Below are 15,810 nucleotides of genomic sequence, written 5' to 3'. Positions count from 1 at the left end.
TGTGGACAAAAGCAAAAATGATGAAGAGATAAGAAAATGACATAGTTATCTTAAACAAATCAATGAAAAGTTATAATTTATTTACTTTAATATGAATGTATTTTCGAAATGTATTCGAACATTTGTAAATGATGTCAAAGTTTGTCTAGCGATTAGCGAAGCGACGAACTGTCAAGCTTTTAATTTTAAAAATAATGTATTTGCTATGTTTTTCCACAATATTAATGATTAAAAGGCTGGCCTAAACCTAAATATTCGTAACTTCACTGCGGAAATGTTAGATTATATGAAACTTAATTTTGAACTTCAAGTTTTTGAAACATAACCTCTCATTTGTTTGTTATGCCTGTGATTATGCCATTATGAATTCCCAAGTTTGTGTTACTTGTCGCAATGAGAAGGTGGTGAACCTGACGGATAACCGGCTAGTGACGGAGAGCTGTGGGCATGTCAAGTGTATGGACTGCTTGCTGCACGAGAAGTCTGGATGCAGCGCTTGTTTAGCGTCTATTCAAGAGTGCACCGAACCTGACGACGAAGTGTGTGGAGATGACAGCCCCGAACCCCCCGAGGTGCCTTTGGTATACGAAAAGGAGAAGGAAATCGCATCGGAAGTTTATAATGATTATGAAAAAAAGAAAAAGCCGGAGACGTCTCATATTAGAATAGAAACTGGTTTGTCTTTTTTTAATGCAAATATCAACTAAATAAATTATTATAATAAATAAAAATAAGTGTATTCCTCAAAATTAGTCCAATTCAATGACATACACAGAGATTTATTCTCTAAAAGTCTTTATTGTGTCTTGAGTATTCCTGGATGCTAAAAACTTGGTTTTTATTTCAGATGCAAATGGAAGATGCTATGTGTGTACTGTTTGTAATAAGAGATTCCATGCCAGGAGCCAGGTTGCATATCATGCTTATTGCAATGGACAGCGGAAACCGTTTCAATGTCCGGAGTGTACCAAGGTTTGTTATAGTAAAAAAAAATACATTTATATTTGTGAAAAGTTCTAGTATTGTACAGTCACGGAACGAAAAGGTTCGTCAGTTTTCAAATTGATTCCTTCAACGAATCGCGAGCACATATTACCTTTTGAAACTATGTTACAGAATAATCTCGAGTTAGAGAAAATAATCTTTGACTGTTCGTCAGTAAAGTTCAAAATTATTCAGATCAAAGTTGTTTGACGATTTTTCTTGTCAAGATTATTATGATTGATAAACTAAAACCTTCTTGTTGGTTTCAACCTGCCATTATTTCTATTAAATAAAAAAACTATTAATTGTCAATTGGTCAATGTCATCATTGCATTGCACTGATGGGATAGAAAAATAAACAAGCAAAACCTTATTCGTTAGCAAACGTCATATTTATTTAAATGTTAGCAGCACTGTTTCTTGCACTGTTATGTTGGCAGGTTTGACTCTTACAGTACCTAGTACAAGCGAAAACCGACACTAAGGTGACGAACCTTTTCATTCCGCGACTGTACAAAAAATTTTTCACAAAAAAAATTCTTTACATAAATGTACACTATAAAAAGTAAATAAAATCATGAATTTTTCACCAGAGCTTTGCCACGCACTCTCACTTCAAGTACCACATGAGGGTTCATCGGAATGAGCGCACATACGCCTGTGACGTTTGTGGGGACAGCTTCTTTCAGATGTCCAAACTGCAGCGGCACAAGCTCAAGCATTCAAGTAAGTTGTTACATTTTAATTGACATGGTTATTAATTAAAAACCATAACTTTTAAGAGTATGGAAACTGGCACAATTGACATTGTTTACTATCCTGCTATCAGATGTTTTTATAGTGATTTGGGATTTTTTTATAATATGTAACTTAGAATTCCTCCTCCACAACATTCTTCTGTGAATGTTAGCAATTTAATTTAGAGATAAACGCATTTGTACCACCACATAATAATATTATGTTGTTTGCACTGTGTTTGTGCGTCTTACTTTATAGTAAGACCAATTTAAATAAAATTCTGTACATTTCCGTCAGCAGAAGAGAAAAAGTTCGTATGTGTGCAGTGCAGCAAAGGTTTCAATAACCTGTCATCGCTGCGCAAGCACGAGCTCACGCACAGCGAGGCGCGGCCCTACGCGTGCGCCATCTGCGCGCGTCGCTTCCGTGACAGCTCCAACTACAGGAAGCACGTAGCTAAGCACGACGGTGAGTCACTGACTGGCACGAGCTCACGCGCAGCTGAAAAAAAAAAATTATGCGCCTAAAGAGTTTTCTCTCAACTCTTCCCATGGGTCAGAGGCAGCTTTACCTTTAGTGCAGGGTGTGCACTGTGCATTGCACACGGGCGCACGGTACTAGGGGGCGCCGTGCAATGGGGCAGCTCGTACTTTAGTGTTACTAAAGGGCGCTATGATTGCATAAGGGAACTACATGGGCAAGCAAGAGCCCGTAAGTGGCGACTAAATAATCAACATTATTGGGAAGATTTTTCAGAATACATTGTTTTGAACTTTCATGGTCACTCAAAAAATCAAAAAAAAAAAAAAAAATACACTAACATAATAATTGTTATTGACGGGAGCAATCCCGTTAGATTTTTTAGAAAATTATTTTAGTTAAAACCAGTATTATGTCCTCTGTCCACAGACAAGAAATGCGGTTGTGGACGCGGCTGTGCGCTGTGCGCGGCACCGGTGCCGGAGCGGCGCGCGCACCAGTGCCCGCGCTGCCCGCGCGCCTTCCACTCGCGCAAGGACATGCGCCGCCACCAGGCCGTGCACACCGGTCAGTGTCCTCCGTCCACAGACAGGTGCCGGAGCGGCGCGCGCACCAGTGCCCGCGCTGCCCGCGCGCCTTCCACTCGCGCAAGGACATGCGCCGCCACCAGGCCGTGCACACCGGTCAGTGTCCTCCGTCCACAGACAGGTGCCGGAGCGGCGCGCGCACCAGTGCCCGCGCTGCCCGCGCGCCTTCCACTCGCGCAAGGACATGCGCCGCCACCAGGCCGTGCACACCGGTCAGTGTCCTCCGTCCACAGACAGGTGCCGGAGCGGCGCGCGCACCAGTGCCCGCGCTGCCCGCGCGCCTTCCACTCGCGCAAGGACATGCGCCGCCACCAGGCCGTGCACACCGGTCAGTGTCCTCCGTCCACAGACAGGTGCCGGAGCGGCGCGCGCACCAGTGCCCGCGCTGCCCGCGCGCCTTCCACTCGCGCAAGGACATGCGCCGCCACCAGGCCGTGCACACCGGTCAGTGTCCTCCGTCCACAGACAGGTGCCGGAGCGGCGCGCGCACCAGTGCCCGCGCTGCCCGCGCGCCTTCCACTCGCGCAAGGACATGCGCCGCCACCAGGCCGTGCACACCGGTCAGTGTCCTCCGTCCACAGACAGGTGCCGGAGCGGCGCGCGCACCAGTGCCCGCGCTGCCCGCGCGCCTTCCACTCGCGCAAGGACATGCGCCGCCACCAGGCCGTGCACACCGGTCAGTGTCCTCCGTCCACAGACAGGTGCCGGACTGGTGCGCTGCCCGCGCGCCTTCCACTCGCGCAAGGACATGCGCCGCCACCAGGCCGTGCACACCGGTCAGTGTCCTCCGTCCACAGACAGGTGCCGGAGCGGCGCGCGCACCAGTGCCCGCGCTGCCCGCGCGCCTTCCACTCGCGCAAGGACATGCGCCGCCACCAGGCCGTGCACACCGGTCAGTGTCCTCCGTCCACAGACAGGTGCCGGACTGGTGCGCTGCCCGCGCGCCTTCCACTCGCGCAAGGACATGCGCCGCCACCAGGCCGTGCACACCGGTCAGTGTCCTCCGTCCACAGACAGGTGCCGGAGCGGCGCGCGCACCAGTGCCCGCGCTGCCCGCGCGCCTTCCACTCGCGCAAGGACATGCGCCGCCACCAGGCCGTGCACACCGGTCAGTGTCCTCCGTCCACAGACAGGTGCCGGACTGGTGCGCTGCCCGCGCGCCTTCCACTCGCGCAAGGACATGCGCCGCCACCAGGCCGTGCACACCGGTCAGTGTCCTCCGTCCACAGACAGGTGCCGGAGCGGCGCGCGCACCAGTGCCCGCGCTGCCCGCGCGCCTTCCACTCGCGCAAGGACATGCGCCGCCACCAGGCCGTGCACACCGGTCAGTGTCCTCCGTCCACAGACAGGTGCCGGACTGGTGCGCTGCCCGCGCGCCTTCCACTCGCGCAAGGACATGCGCCGCCACCAGGCCGTGCACACCGGTCAGTGTCCTCCGTCCACAGACAGGTGCCGGAGCGGCGCGCGCACCAGTGCCCGCGCTGCCCGCGCGCCTTCCACTCGCGCAAGGACATGCGCCGCCACCAGGCCGTGCACACCGGTCAGTGTCCTCCGTCCACAGACAGGTGCCGGAGCGGCGCGCGCACCAGTGCCCGCGCTGCCCGCGCGCCTTCCACTCGCGCAAGGACATGCGCCGCCACCAGGCCGTGCACACCGGTCAGTGTCCTCCGTCCACAGACAGGTGCCGGAGCGGCGCGCGCACCAGTGCCCGCGCTGCCCGCGCGCCTTCCACTCGCGCAAGGACATGCGCCGCCACCAGGCCGTGCACACCGGTCAGTGTCCTCCGTCCACAGACAGGTGTCGGAGCGAAAAACAATTAAAGATAAACATCGTCATCATCAAAGACAGAAATAGCACATAAAAATTCATCATCATCATCATTTTCAGCCATAGGACGTCCACTGCTGAACATAGGCCTCCCCCAATGATTTCCATGTTGATCGATAGGTAGCGGCCTGCGTCCAGCGCCTTCCTGCTACCTTTATGATGTCGTCGGTGCTGAGAAGAAGTGGCGGAAGAAACTCAGTTGCTACACACATAATATTACCTCACTTTTGCCGAGCGAGGGGATGTAGGGTGCCTATAGTTAAGAAGTGCATTACTTGAAAAATAAAATTGACTATCTTCTTACAGATTCAAAACCCTTCCGCTGCAAGGTATGCAACAGGCGCTTCAGGCGTAAAGACAACTTAGAACGTCACATTCGCAACACGCATCCCGACCAATCGCCCGCGACCGCCGTGGACTGTGACGTAGGAGCCCTGAAGCAACTCGCAGCCAACGGCCGCTCAGACCCTCCCCAAGACACTCCCGATGCTCCCCCACAGAATAACGACAAATCCATCCTCAAAATCCTCAACCCCCTCCCCCCTCTTCCGCAAGAAGTCATCCAAAAACACATGAGCGTCGACAACACTCAAGAGAAAGACGTCATCGACAAATCGTACATTCTAGAAGCGAACCACGCCCGGCAGAGCGTCATAGTCGGCAAGTGCAGTTTTGACCGTAAACCGCCGAGCCCGCAAGGCAATGAGTACGTGCACAAAATCCGAAAAGCGAACTCTATGGCCAGCCAGAAGAACATTCCTCTTCCGCCAATAGATGAGAAGAAGATTCTGGAGTTGGAACAGAAAACGAGCGCCAATAACTTGGACGTGGGCGCTCTTCCGAAAGACATGGAGCTGTACAAGAAGATATTGTATGGGAAGTCGGAGCTGGACGGCGCTGCGTGCGAAGACGACACCAAGCTGAGCTCCAAAATGCACTGGAGGCAGAAAATGAAGCTAAATATTAACTGGTGAGTTTCGTTGATAAACTAAAGCTGGGTTGCACCATCTTACTTTAACTTTAACAAACGTCAAAATCTAAAAAGCACCGGTATTCCTTATGGTTACGGTTAAAGTTAGGTGGTGCAATTCAACCTTTATAATTTCCTATTTGAAATAAAAACTACACTTTTGAGCAGTTACAATGGTGTTAACAATATACGTTTTTTCGTTGTTTCAGATATTACGGAACGGAAGGCTGAAATGGGTGATTATGTATTTGGAGCAGGTATTTTGTACAATTGGAAAATCTACCATTATTTTTATATTTTTACTATTGAGAGTTATGTCGTGTAATTTTCCAAAATGTGGAGCGCGCAATTTGGTATGCGATTTTTAGACATTTTTAAGTCATTAGTCATTTATAACTTTTAATGTAAGTAAATTACGTTTTAACTATGAAATTGGATATGAAAATGAAATGTTAACGAATACCGAGTTATGTAGACATAACAAAAGAGGGAAAATGGTTAAAAATAGTCAATAAGTGCGTCCAAGACGGTTAATTGTAAGCTGTTTTCTTATTCATTTTACTTTATTGATGTTTATTTACATAGAAGATTTAGAAACTTTATGCGATATACTATTTTTAATAAATATCTTGGCACCAGCTCGAATAACCAAAACGATTCAAATTGATCTCAAATGTTTCACGTTTTAACGGATTTTACGCGTAAAAATAACAAAACAAGTGCCGTAATAATAATGTTTCCGAGTCTATTTATTGGAAATTAAGTTTATAATTTTCAAGAAGACTTGCGCAGTCAAAGTATTCGAATACTTGGCAGTCTGTGACTGGGTATAAACTTCGTTATTTTGAACTACTTTACAAATTAGTATTCTGCTAAAAAATTAAAGTTTTTAAAATTGATAGTTTCATTGAAATTTTATTGGGTCTTGTTTTTGTTGAATTGCTCTTTTTTGCCAAAAAGAAATGTGATAGCATAACTTGTCCAACTTGAGGTTCGTAGGAACATAAAAATCCTTAGTAGTTATTATAATTTTGACTGAAAACTTGATCTCTACCATACGTTGATCTCAAGTAATTATTTAAGTACATTGCGGCGCGACCCGCGCGCTATAAGATAAAAGTCAATTTATATAGTAGTTTGCCAATGCCAACATTATTCCAAACAAAAGTATGAATGAATTTTTGAGAAATTAAATGCAAACGTAATAATAATACATTGTTAATAATAAGATTATGAAAATAACCCTAAGTCTTACTTTGCCTCGTGCGAAAACATTTGTAAATATACATTTCAGAAGTTTAATCAAATATAAACAAATAATGACTTAACGCACACATAAATGGGTGTATGTATTTTAACATGTAGGAAGGAATCGCTTTGTACCATAAGCGTACGTGCATATTAATTTAATAAATATTAAAATAAGAGATTTTACAGTATCCGTGTGCATAGTCCGAGTTTTACTCACGAACGCTTTTTGATCAAAAAAGTTACAGTTAATATTTATACCGCTAGACGGCGCCACTCTAACTACTTTTTAATAAAATAAAAATAAATAAAATAAAAGGTATTTAATTCAGGCATAGCCCATAATAAAATGTTCTTGCATATTTGATTCACAAAAGTTAAGTGTTTTACGAAAAACACTGTTGTTTGAAGTTCTCAGGTAGGTACAGTATTTAAGATTTACGTAATTGCATTTTTCGTTCTTATAACTTTATAACTAATAAAGTAAAACTCGCACTAAGCATACTGTTGAGTCCAGAACATCATCGGCCTGAAAAACAAATAGCACAAAATGGTGTTTCCATTATAAACATATTTTATAAAGATAGATGAATTGTAATGGTTGACGTATTTTTTATTACAGGACGCAATTATCACAGTGTAAATAAATATAAGTGTACATACTTCGTTTTTGCGAAACGGCATCGTTGACAGACAATAAAACAGCCACTGTTTCCACATATATCCATACTACGACTAAAGTCCGGTCGCCGAGCAGATAGAATTTCGTACAATGACCCCAAGCTACCTTACCTTATCGCTCGCTCGTAATTATATTGCTGTCGCGACTGTGAGACGGGGCCGGCGCAGTGACTGTACGAGCAATATACGAGTAATTACACGCGAGCGATTAGGATGGGTAGCTTGGGGTCATTGTACGAAATTCTATCTGCTAGGCGACCGAACTTTAATACACAACAGTACATCAAGGTAAACACTGGGGCATCTTTTGTTGTTGCTATAGGTGCTATTTTGCAACAAAAATTTACCTTTAGCCTGATGTATTGTTGTCTGTACTTGTCAAGAATAGATTTAAGCATAGCTGGGCATTAACTCGTTAATCCGTTAATCGTTAATTAACGAAGTTAACATTTCTATTAACGGATTAACTTTTAAGTTAACTTTAAAAAATGTTAACGGACTCGTTAACTTCCGTTAAATTATCCTAAGTCCGTTAATCGTTAATCCAGTACCTACTATTTACCGAAAAGATACAGCAGGCACGCTGAAAATCACTAGAAAAACGCGTTCTGACAAGTACGTTCGGGCTTCCAGAACTTCCAGAACCCAAAAACAACAGTTTTTGTAACCAGAACGAACATTTATTTATTATTTACAAGCTTTGTATTGACTTCACTTGTTAGTATGTGTGGGGCAAATCTTGCAACTGAATTTTAACCGATTGAGCTGAAATTTGGTATACTTATGTACTTAAGTAAGATGAAAATGCAATGTTATGGTACCATTAAGCTGGTCTGATGATGGAGTCAGGAGGTGGCCATAGGAACTCCTAAATGAAACGGCGGCATCGCATCGAATTTGGGTTCGTTGGATTTGTCTTTTCAAGCACTTTAGTACTAGATGATGTCCAGGGTCCTGATGATGGAGTCAGGAGGTGGCCATAGAAATTCGAAACGAAACGGTGGAAACTTATCGAGTTTGGGTTTGTCTTTTCGAGCACTTTGGTGCTAAATTGTATTGTAATTAAAACAAGGCTCTGGGATTGAGATACTATAGACTAAGAGCTGGTGAACGCCAGACCTACGTCATTTTATAAAAGCTGAAAGTTTGTCAGCGTATGCTCCCAATATAGGTTAGAATGTTGGTGGATTATGAAGTTTGGGTCATCGTTGCTTTGGTAGCTATCCTAAAAAAAACTGGCAAGGAGTTGGAACTGTCAAAACTGTGTGGCTGATGTCGAAACAACTTCTAATCATTGCCTAACTAAATATTATACATGAAAATCAGATTTTATGGTAATAACGTAAGTAGAATTACAATTAGTCTATTGAATACAGAAAAAGCCTCCGTAAAAGTTAGGCTTGCGTTATACCATAAAAGCTGATTTTTATTTAAAATATTAGGGCAATAATTAGAAGTAGTTTCCTCATCAGCCAGACAGTTTTGACAGTACCAACTCCTTGCCAGACAGTTTTTTTAGGATAGCTGCTAAAGCCACGATGACCCAAACTTCATGATTCACCTACATTGCGAGCATACGCTAACAAACTTTCAGCTTTTATAAAATGACGTAGGTCTGGCGTTCACTAGCTCTTAGTCTTCTACTAAAAAGTGTAAAATAAAATTATAATGATAAAATCCTTTTTTTAAAAACAAGCTTTTATGTTGAAATGCAGTTGTTACTAAAAGCTTGTAGCGCAAACATAAATAAAAGAGGAATAAATTCCGTGCGCGATACAAGCTTTCGAAATTATTTGAACCTTTACTTTTTTCGTTTTATTATCATGTGTTAACGGATTAACGATTAACGTTAACTTCCGTTAAATCTTTCTAAATGTAACGTTTTAACGTTTAACGAAGTTAATTTTTTTATTAACGGTTTAACGATTAACGAAGTTAACTATTTGATTAACGGTGCCCAGCTATGGATTTAAGTCTGAAATATGAAACAAGCCGCTATACAAACATATTTATACTGTGGTATTAATATCTTACCTTATTTTTCATGTGTATGATAATGTACACGCTTGTTACAACTTAGTAATATCACAGATAACTTAATAATATTAAACATAAAATATGTATTTTTTTACTGCGCTAGTTCAGAGTGGAGGAAGGTAGCATAAAATATGTAAATTAATTGCTTAATTAAGAGAGGCAATCTTATAATAATGTACTTCATTAATTAATCAATGATCTACTCCAAGAACTGACTTAAAAAAAGTTTCTTACACAATTTTGGTATTCTGATTGGAGTGAGAACCATTTGGATCTAAATTTGGCAAAGTACGGCCTTGATATCGTAGTTTGATCTGTTTTATAAAATAAATTATAAAATATCCGTTCAATCATTCAGTGTAGTATGAAACAAACTACAATGAATGGTGCGAACTGACGTAATAATCTGCATAATTATTTAATATTCATAACATGATGAGGGCGTGGCTTAACTTTTGCCACGCCCATTGGGCCTTCTAATTGGCTTTTAAGTTTATGTAAAAGTTAACATCGTAATAAACTGTTATTTCTTGTCACTTAGCGCAAACAAAAGTTAAATCTTCATTATAATCTGAAAGTAGATTCTTATGAGCTTGGTTTTTTTAGGAGCAACTAAGCAGAGGTTAATATTTAAACCGAGGCTACACTACGAGCAAAGTTACGAAATCACGTGATGAATATTGGCTAAGATAGCTTAGCTCGTAGTGTGGTTTGAACTTTAAACGGGGGCGTTAACTCATGCGGTGAAAATTATCGAAATTACGATAGCTCTTATATTAGGAAGCAAATCCTAATTTAGTTATTCATTATACATACATACTGTTATTGGTTTGTGTATTTTACTAATATTTTATATAACATTGTTTGTAACTGTACCCAACAATTTTATACGAATAAAATGAACTCTGAACATTTATCTTTTATTTCTTAGCGTGTAGTTTATGTAATATTTGATTTATATTTAGTGCCAGTAGAATATAATGTTTGGGTTACGGCCAATTTTTCTTGACTGCTGATGAGCTATTACAGGGCCGGATTGTTAAAATATATAGTGTAGTTATTATGAGAATTTTGTGTCCAGATCAGATAGGAGCTTACTTACAGAAAGAGAAACTGATTACCTATTTTATTAGACGTTGCCATGTTTGAGGCGGACATTAATAAACAATGATTAAATCTGTCGTCCCGCGTACCGTGGCGGTGCGCGGCGCAGTGTGATAACCGCCTTACATGTCCATTCAAGTTCGCGAAAGTGCCTATTAACTCTTATTGCTATTAATAGATAGGGTAGTGGAGATCACTCTCTAAAGTGAGACACACCCCCTTCTCTAGAAAATAATTGAAAAAGTTATTACCTAGTTCGGCCCTGTATGGTGATTTATGGATCGATCCCAGTGAAGGTACGTTGGGCTATATCTCGCTCCCTCATTGTCAATGCTAGGTTTCTCATCCGCATTTTTATCTAGTCTATCTATTTTGTCTATGTAGCAAGTTTGTATTGTGGTTTGTATTTTAATTAAAAACAGTGATATGCAGGAGAACTTAGTGAACGATGTTGTGGAGCTCTATAAAGAGAAGAAATGGAAGGACATAGTTGAGAAGTATCACGATCATCCAGATAGGAACAAGTTACTGTGGGTGTTTCCCTCTGAGGAGAATTTGAGTTTTCTTCGGAAACATTTGCAGCGGTTGCGTTGTGATAAAGTGCTAAGTATTGGCTGCGGGAGTGGGCTGCTGGAGTGGATAATTACGGAGGCCACGGGTAAGTTAAATCACGTTATGATGTAGGCACCCCATAGTACCTAGTTAGTTGTCGACTCATGAATCACTCCTTTTATAATTCTTTTATTTTCCGTGTTTCCTTTTGTGCGGGATATTTCTTGACGCTCTCTAGAGGAGGAGGCTTTTGCCAAGAAAAATCTTCAGAAGTAGGTAGTTTGCATAAAAAAATAATTTCAAATGTCTTTTCCCCACAGGTATACCGGTATCAGGAGTAGAGATAGACGGGGCGTGGTGGCACTGCAAGTACGCCCCACCCACGTTTATACCCCTCCTCTTCACTGCCAACAAGTTAGAAAGAGACATCATAACGCTACTTCAAGAATCACACAATACAGCCCTCTTGTTTTGTTACTTCAACAATAGAGAGGCATTTAAGGAGTATTTGAAGTACTTCTCGGGAAAAGTCGTAGTTATTATTGGGCCTGCAGATGGAAAAGGCGTCCATACCGACCCCAGACCATTCGGCGGGATCAGCGAAGAATGGACACTGTACCACAGCCAAGAAGTGAGGGATAGCAAAGATTTCATCGCAATATATTCCAGAAATTGTTTATAAATAACAAGGCATCATTCCAATAAAATGTTCAACACAATATTGTATTTATAGATAACAGTCTTTTAAATGCATATACATATACAAAGTTATGTAATATTTACATATTTCTACATTAAACAACTTACAATAATCAATTTTTCATTAATTCAATATTTTTAACATTTATTTTGTTAGTAGACGGTCTCACTGACGTATTCATCATAGGATCCTTTTTGCCCTGTATGAAGTTTTGGAAGTCGTTATTCGAGTTATCGGGAGGAACGATATCTAAATTGTCTTTTTGGTTGATAATAGGCATCTCCGTTACTATTCTGTTCATTTCGCTCACAGCAACTTCAGGCATGTTATTTGCGGGAACATCATTTTCTAAGAAGTGGAAATCATTGTGCATCACATACAAAGACTCTAGGGGGAAGTTCATGTCGAATCGCGGCAGCAACTTGTTGTCGTCCGAATTGTCGTCGATCTCGATGACGTCAGTCTGTTCATCAGAGACTTCTGGAAGAACCACCGAGGACAAATCCATATGCCCACCTATGATGTTGTCCAACAAATACTGGTCTAATATAGACGGGTTCGTCGCGGTATTGTTCAGCGGTAGGTTGTAAAAAGCGTCGGATTTCACCTCGTTTTTTATTTCGCTCATATTTTTGTGTATGTCTTCAAGGGGCGGGGAGGCTTTGTACTCGTGGCTGATGGCCTGGCTGCCGAGGATGTTCGCGTTGCACATCCGCTCGAGACTCGGCGACTGGGTGTTCTGCTTTATAGTCGCCTCTAGTTTAATGTAACTGGGATCGTTTGTTTGAATTTTCTCCGGCGGAGGGAGCATAGTAATGGAATTCACATTCATTTGCTGGTTGAATGTAAATATTTGGGAGTTGTCATTCATTTCATTGCCAACGGGAGTGGACGCCGAATCCCCTAGCATATTGTCTTCCGAGTACGCCATCATGGTATGAGTGGTGATGAGATTGTTGAAGGTCATGGGGCTTCCTAACCCGAACCTTTCGTTATCCTCCAGCCTTTTGAACGCCATCTTCTGCTGCGAATGGAACATATTTTCTTGATCTGGACCTTTCAATATCAAGTTGCTTTTCACGGATATTTTCGGCTTTTTTCTTGGCATTCCATCAGGTTCTAGTTGGATGCTTACTGGCGAGTTACTCGAAGATGGAACGGGTAATATCTGGGTTGGCGTTATTATGGGGCCTGTCACTTTTGTAATAGGCAAAGAGAGCTTATCTACGGGCTTCAGCATTATATTGTTTCGAACGGATATTTGCGGCACTGGGGGTAACCTAATGGGGAAATTTCCCATGATTTTATTGCAGTTATTCCCCATCGAGGTGTGGCTGGCAGCGAGAGAATTCACGTCATTATTTTGGAGGAATGTCGGTTTCATTGATACAGACGTATTCAGAAACCCGTGGAGATTCGACTGCGTGTTATCGTAAGGCAACTGCAAGGTGTGTTGCGAGGGATACTGGTGCCTTTCCATCATGGTGTCGTTTGAGCTCTCGGAGATTAAGCAGTCTGAATTGTTGTCATCTTTGCTGAGATCCGTCACGATCACTTGTGAGTTATAGTCGGGTTGGGGGACGTCGCCGCTGGATGTGTTACAGTAGCTTTTTGAGTAGTTTTGCGGCAAGCTCTCGGAGATACTGTCGCAATCGAACACTTCTATGGCGTTAGTTTCGTCACTCTGTTTATTGGGAGTGGAGTCTTGTGTCGGGTTTTTCTCTGGCTCCGCATTGCTCGGTATGGTCCAGCTCGGTTTATTGGATTTGGCGTTCATTTCGAGTAGGAGCTGGATTTCCTTTTTGTCCGAGTGAGTGGAGAGGTGGACGAGGAATTTGTCTTTGTTGACTGTTTTGAAGGGGCAGTAGGGGCACTGGTGGAGTTGGTTTGAGCTAACGTTGGGGTGTTTCGAGAGCATATGCGCCGCGAACACGGTTGATTGGATGGCGGTGTATGGGCAGTACTTGCATTGGTAGACGCTCTCTTTGGAGTGCGTTTTCTTGTGGCGTCGCATTGCGTTGTGATCGGCGGATCTGTAGGTGCAGTCGCCATGATTACATGCGTAGGGCTTCACACCTGGAAAGTCAAGAAGTTGTTTTTAGAAGTATACTAAGTACCTAGGTATATTACGAGCGTTCAGTAGGCTGCGAGCGCAAAAAGAATTGTGCTGCTAATGTAATATTCATAAACTATCCATAATAAGACACAAAGACATTATAAGAGTCTACAAACAATAGTTTTGCATGGATGTGGCATCTTTATTAAAGATAACAAAGTGAAGGTCACGGGAAACACCTGGAATGGACGTCCTATCGCTGTAAAGAAAGTCCAGACAACTGACCGGTATGCGAGCGCAAGTGCAGCGCCATCTCGGCCTTCCTGGCGGCGGTGTAGTCGCAGTGGCAGCACTTGAAGGGCCGCATATGCAGCTTCAGCGCTTGCAAACTGAGCAATGCTCTGCATTTCCAGTGGATCTGCTTAGAGGCCGTTGTCTTTGAACAGCAGTGGACGTCCTATGACTGTAACGAAAGTCCAGAGCACTGACCCGTATGCGAGCGCAGGTGCAGCGCCATCTCGGCCTTCCTGGCGGCGGTGTAGTCGCAGTGGCAGCACTTGAAGGGCCGCATATGCAGCTACAGCGCTTGCAGACTGAGCAGTGCTCTGTCTTTCCAGCGGATCTGCTTAGAGGCCGTTGTCTTTGAACAGCAGTGGACGTCCTATGGCTGTAACTAAAGTCTAGTTCACTGACCGGTATGGGAGCGTAGGTGCAACGCCATCTCGGCCTTCCTGGCGGCGGTGTAGTCGCAGTGGCAGCACTGAAGGGCGGCATATGCAGCTTCATGCGCTTGCAGACTGAGCAATGCTCTGTCTTTCCAGCGGATCTGCTTACAGGCCGTTGTCTTTGAATAGCAGTGGACGTCCTATCGCTGTAACTAAAGTCTAGTCCACTGACCTGTATGGGAGCGTAGGTGCAGCGCCATCTCGGCCTTCCTGGCGGCGGTGTAGTCGCAGTGGCAGCACTTGAAGGGCCGCAGCTTGTCGTGCACGGCCGCCATGTGTAGCTCCATGCGCCGCGGAGTACTGAACTCTAACTTACAAACCGAGCGCTGCTTGTGATGGCATCTATGACGCGCCACCACACATTAGTGGTGTCATCAACCAACAGATGGCGCTGACCTATGACTTACTATGGCATACACCACCGCGCCTACAATCCTGCATCGCGGTATCGGAGTTTTTTACCCTGCCTAGTATAAATAGAAAAACCGTGATGGTTTCAACTGGACCTTGGTCCTCGAGCACAACATAAAGGAAGCATTATGTAGTTGATCATCTAAATCCCACAGCTCATTCTCTTTACGGTGGATCTGCTTAGAAGCCTTTGTCCAGTGCAATGGCAATGGACGTCCTGCTGTAAAGTAAGTCCAGAGCACTGACCGGTATGCGAGCGCAGGTGGCAGCGCCATCTCGGCCTTCCTGGCCATAGATAAGAATATGTTCCTGGCGGCGGTGTAGTCGCAGTGGCAGCACTTGAAGGGCCGCATATGCAGCTTCATGCGCTTGCAGACTGAGCAATGCTCTGCATTTCCAGTGGATCTGCTTAGAGGCCGTTGTCTTTGAATAGCAGTGGACGTCCTATGGCTGTAACTAAAGTCTAGTCCACTGACCGGTATGGGAGCGCAGGTGCAGCGCCATCTCGGCCTTCCTGGCGGCGGTGTAGTCGCAGTGGCAGCACTTGAAGGGCCGCATATGCAAGCTTCATGCGCTTGCAGACTGAGCAGTGCTCTGACTTTCCAGTGGATCTGCTTAGAGGCCGTTGTCTTTGAATAGCAGTGGACGTCCTATCGCTGTAAAGAAAGCCCAGACAACTGCGTATGTGAGCTCTAATCCTCAGAAATGGA

General features: G+C 44.0%; 4 protein-coding genes across 4 annotated transcripts; 2 read left to right on the top strand and 2 right to left on the bottom strand.

Annotated features, from left to right (window-relative positions):
* Positions 1 to 159: 159 nt before the first annotated feature.
* LOC135076728 (zinc finger protein 62 homolog) lies at positions 160 to 7,303 on the top strand. Its single transcript, XM_063971149.1, has 8 exons — positions 160 to 675; positions 848 to 972; positions 1,578 to 1,710; positions 2,020 to 2,190; positions 2,632 to 4,103; positions 4,135 to 4,561; positions 4,923 to 5,586; positions 5,796 to 7,303. Coding segments are annotated over exons 1-8 (3,306 nt in total). The 5' UTR covers positions 160 to 362; the 3' UTR covers positions 5,797 to 7,303.
* Positions 7,304 to 10,858: 3,555 nt separating this feature from the next.
* LOC135076591 (uncharacterized) lies at positions 10,859 to 12,020 on the top strand. Its single transcript, XM_063971017.1, has 2 exons — positions 10,859 to 11,314; positions 11,529 to 12,020. The coding sequence occupies exons 1-2, from the start codon at positions 11,083 to 11,085 to the stop codon at positions 11,888 to 11,890; spliced, it is 594 nt and encodes a 197-aa protein (XP_063827087.1). The 5' UTR covers positions 10,859 to 11,082; the 3' UTR covers positions 11,891 to 12,020.
* On the bottom strand, positions 11,913 to 14,535 carry LOC135076727 (uncharacterized). The gene is made up of 3 exons (XM_063971148.1): positions 14,454 to 14,535; positions 14,250 to 14,363; positions 11,913 to 13,984 (listed from the first exon to the last, which is right to left on the bottom strand). Exons 1-3 carry the CDS (start codon positions 14,533 to 14,535, stop codon positions 12,021 to 12,023), a joined length of 2,160 nt encoding a protein of 719 aa, XP_063827218.1. The 3' UTR covers positions 11,913 to 12,020.
* Positions 14,536 to 14,649: 114 nt separating this feature from the next.
* On the bottom strand, positions 14,650 to 15,658 carry LOC135076726 (transcriptional repressor CTCFL-like). The gene is made up of 4 exons (XM_063971147.1): positions 15,577 to 15,658; positions 15,347 to 15,488; positions 14,862 to 15,031; positions 14,650 to 14,777 (listed from the first exon to the last, which is right to left on the bottom strand). Exons 1-4 carry the CDS (start codon positions 15,656 to 15,658, stop codon positions 14,650 to 14,652), a joined length of 522 nt encoding a protein of 173 aa, XP_063827217.1.
* Positions 15,659 to 15,810: the final 152 nt, after the last annotated feature.

Source organism: Ostrinia nubilalis, chromosome 12 (genome assembly GCF_963855985.1).
Source record: "Ostrinia nubilalis chromosome 12, ilOstNubi1.1, whole genome shotgun sequence".
NCBI lineage: Eukaryota > Metazoa > Arthropoda > Insecta > Lepidoptera > Crambidae > Ostrinia > Ostrinia nubilalis.
The sequence above is the reverse complement of the archived record's forward strand: the minus strand, read 5'-3'. Positions and strand labels throughout refer to the sequence as shown.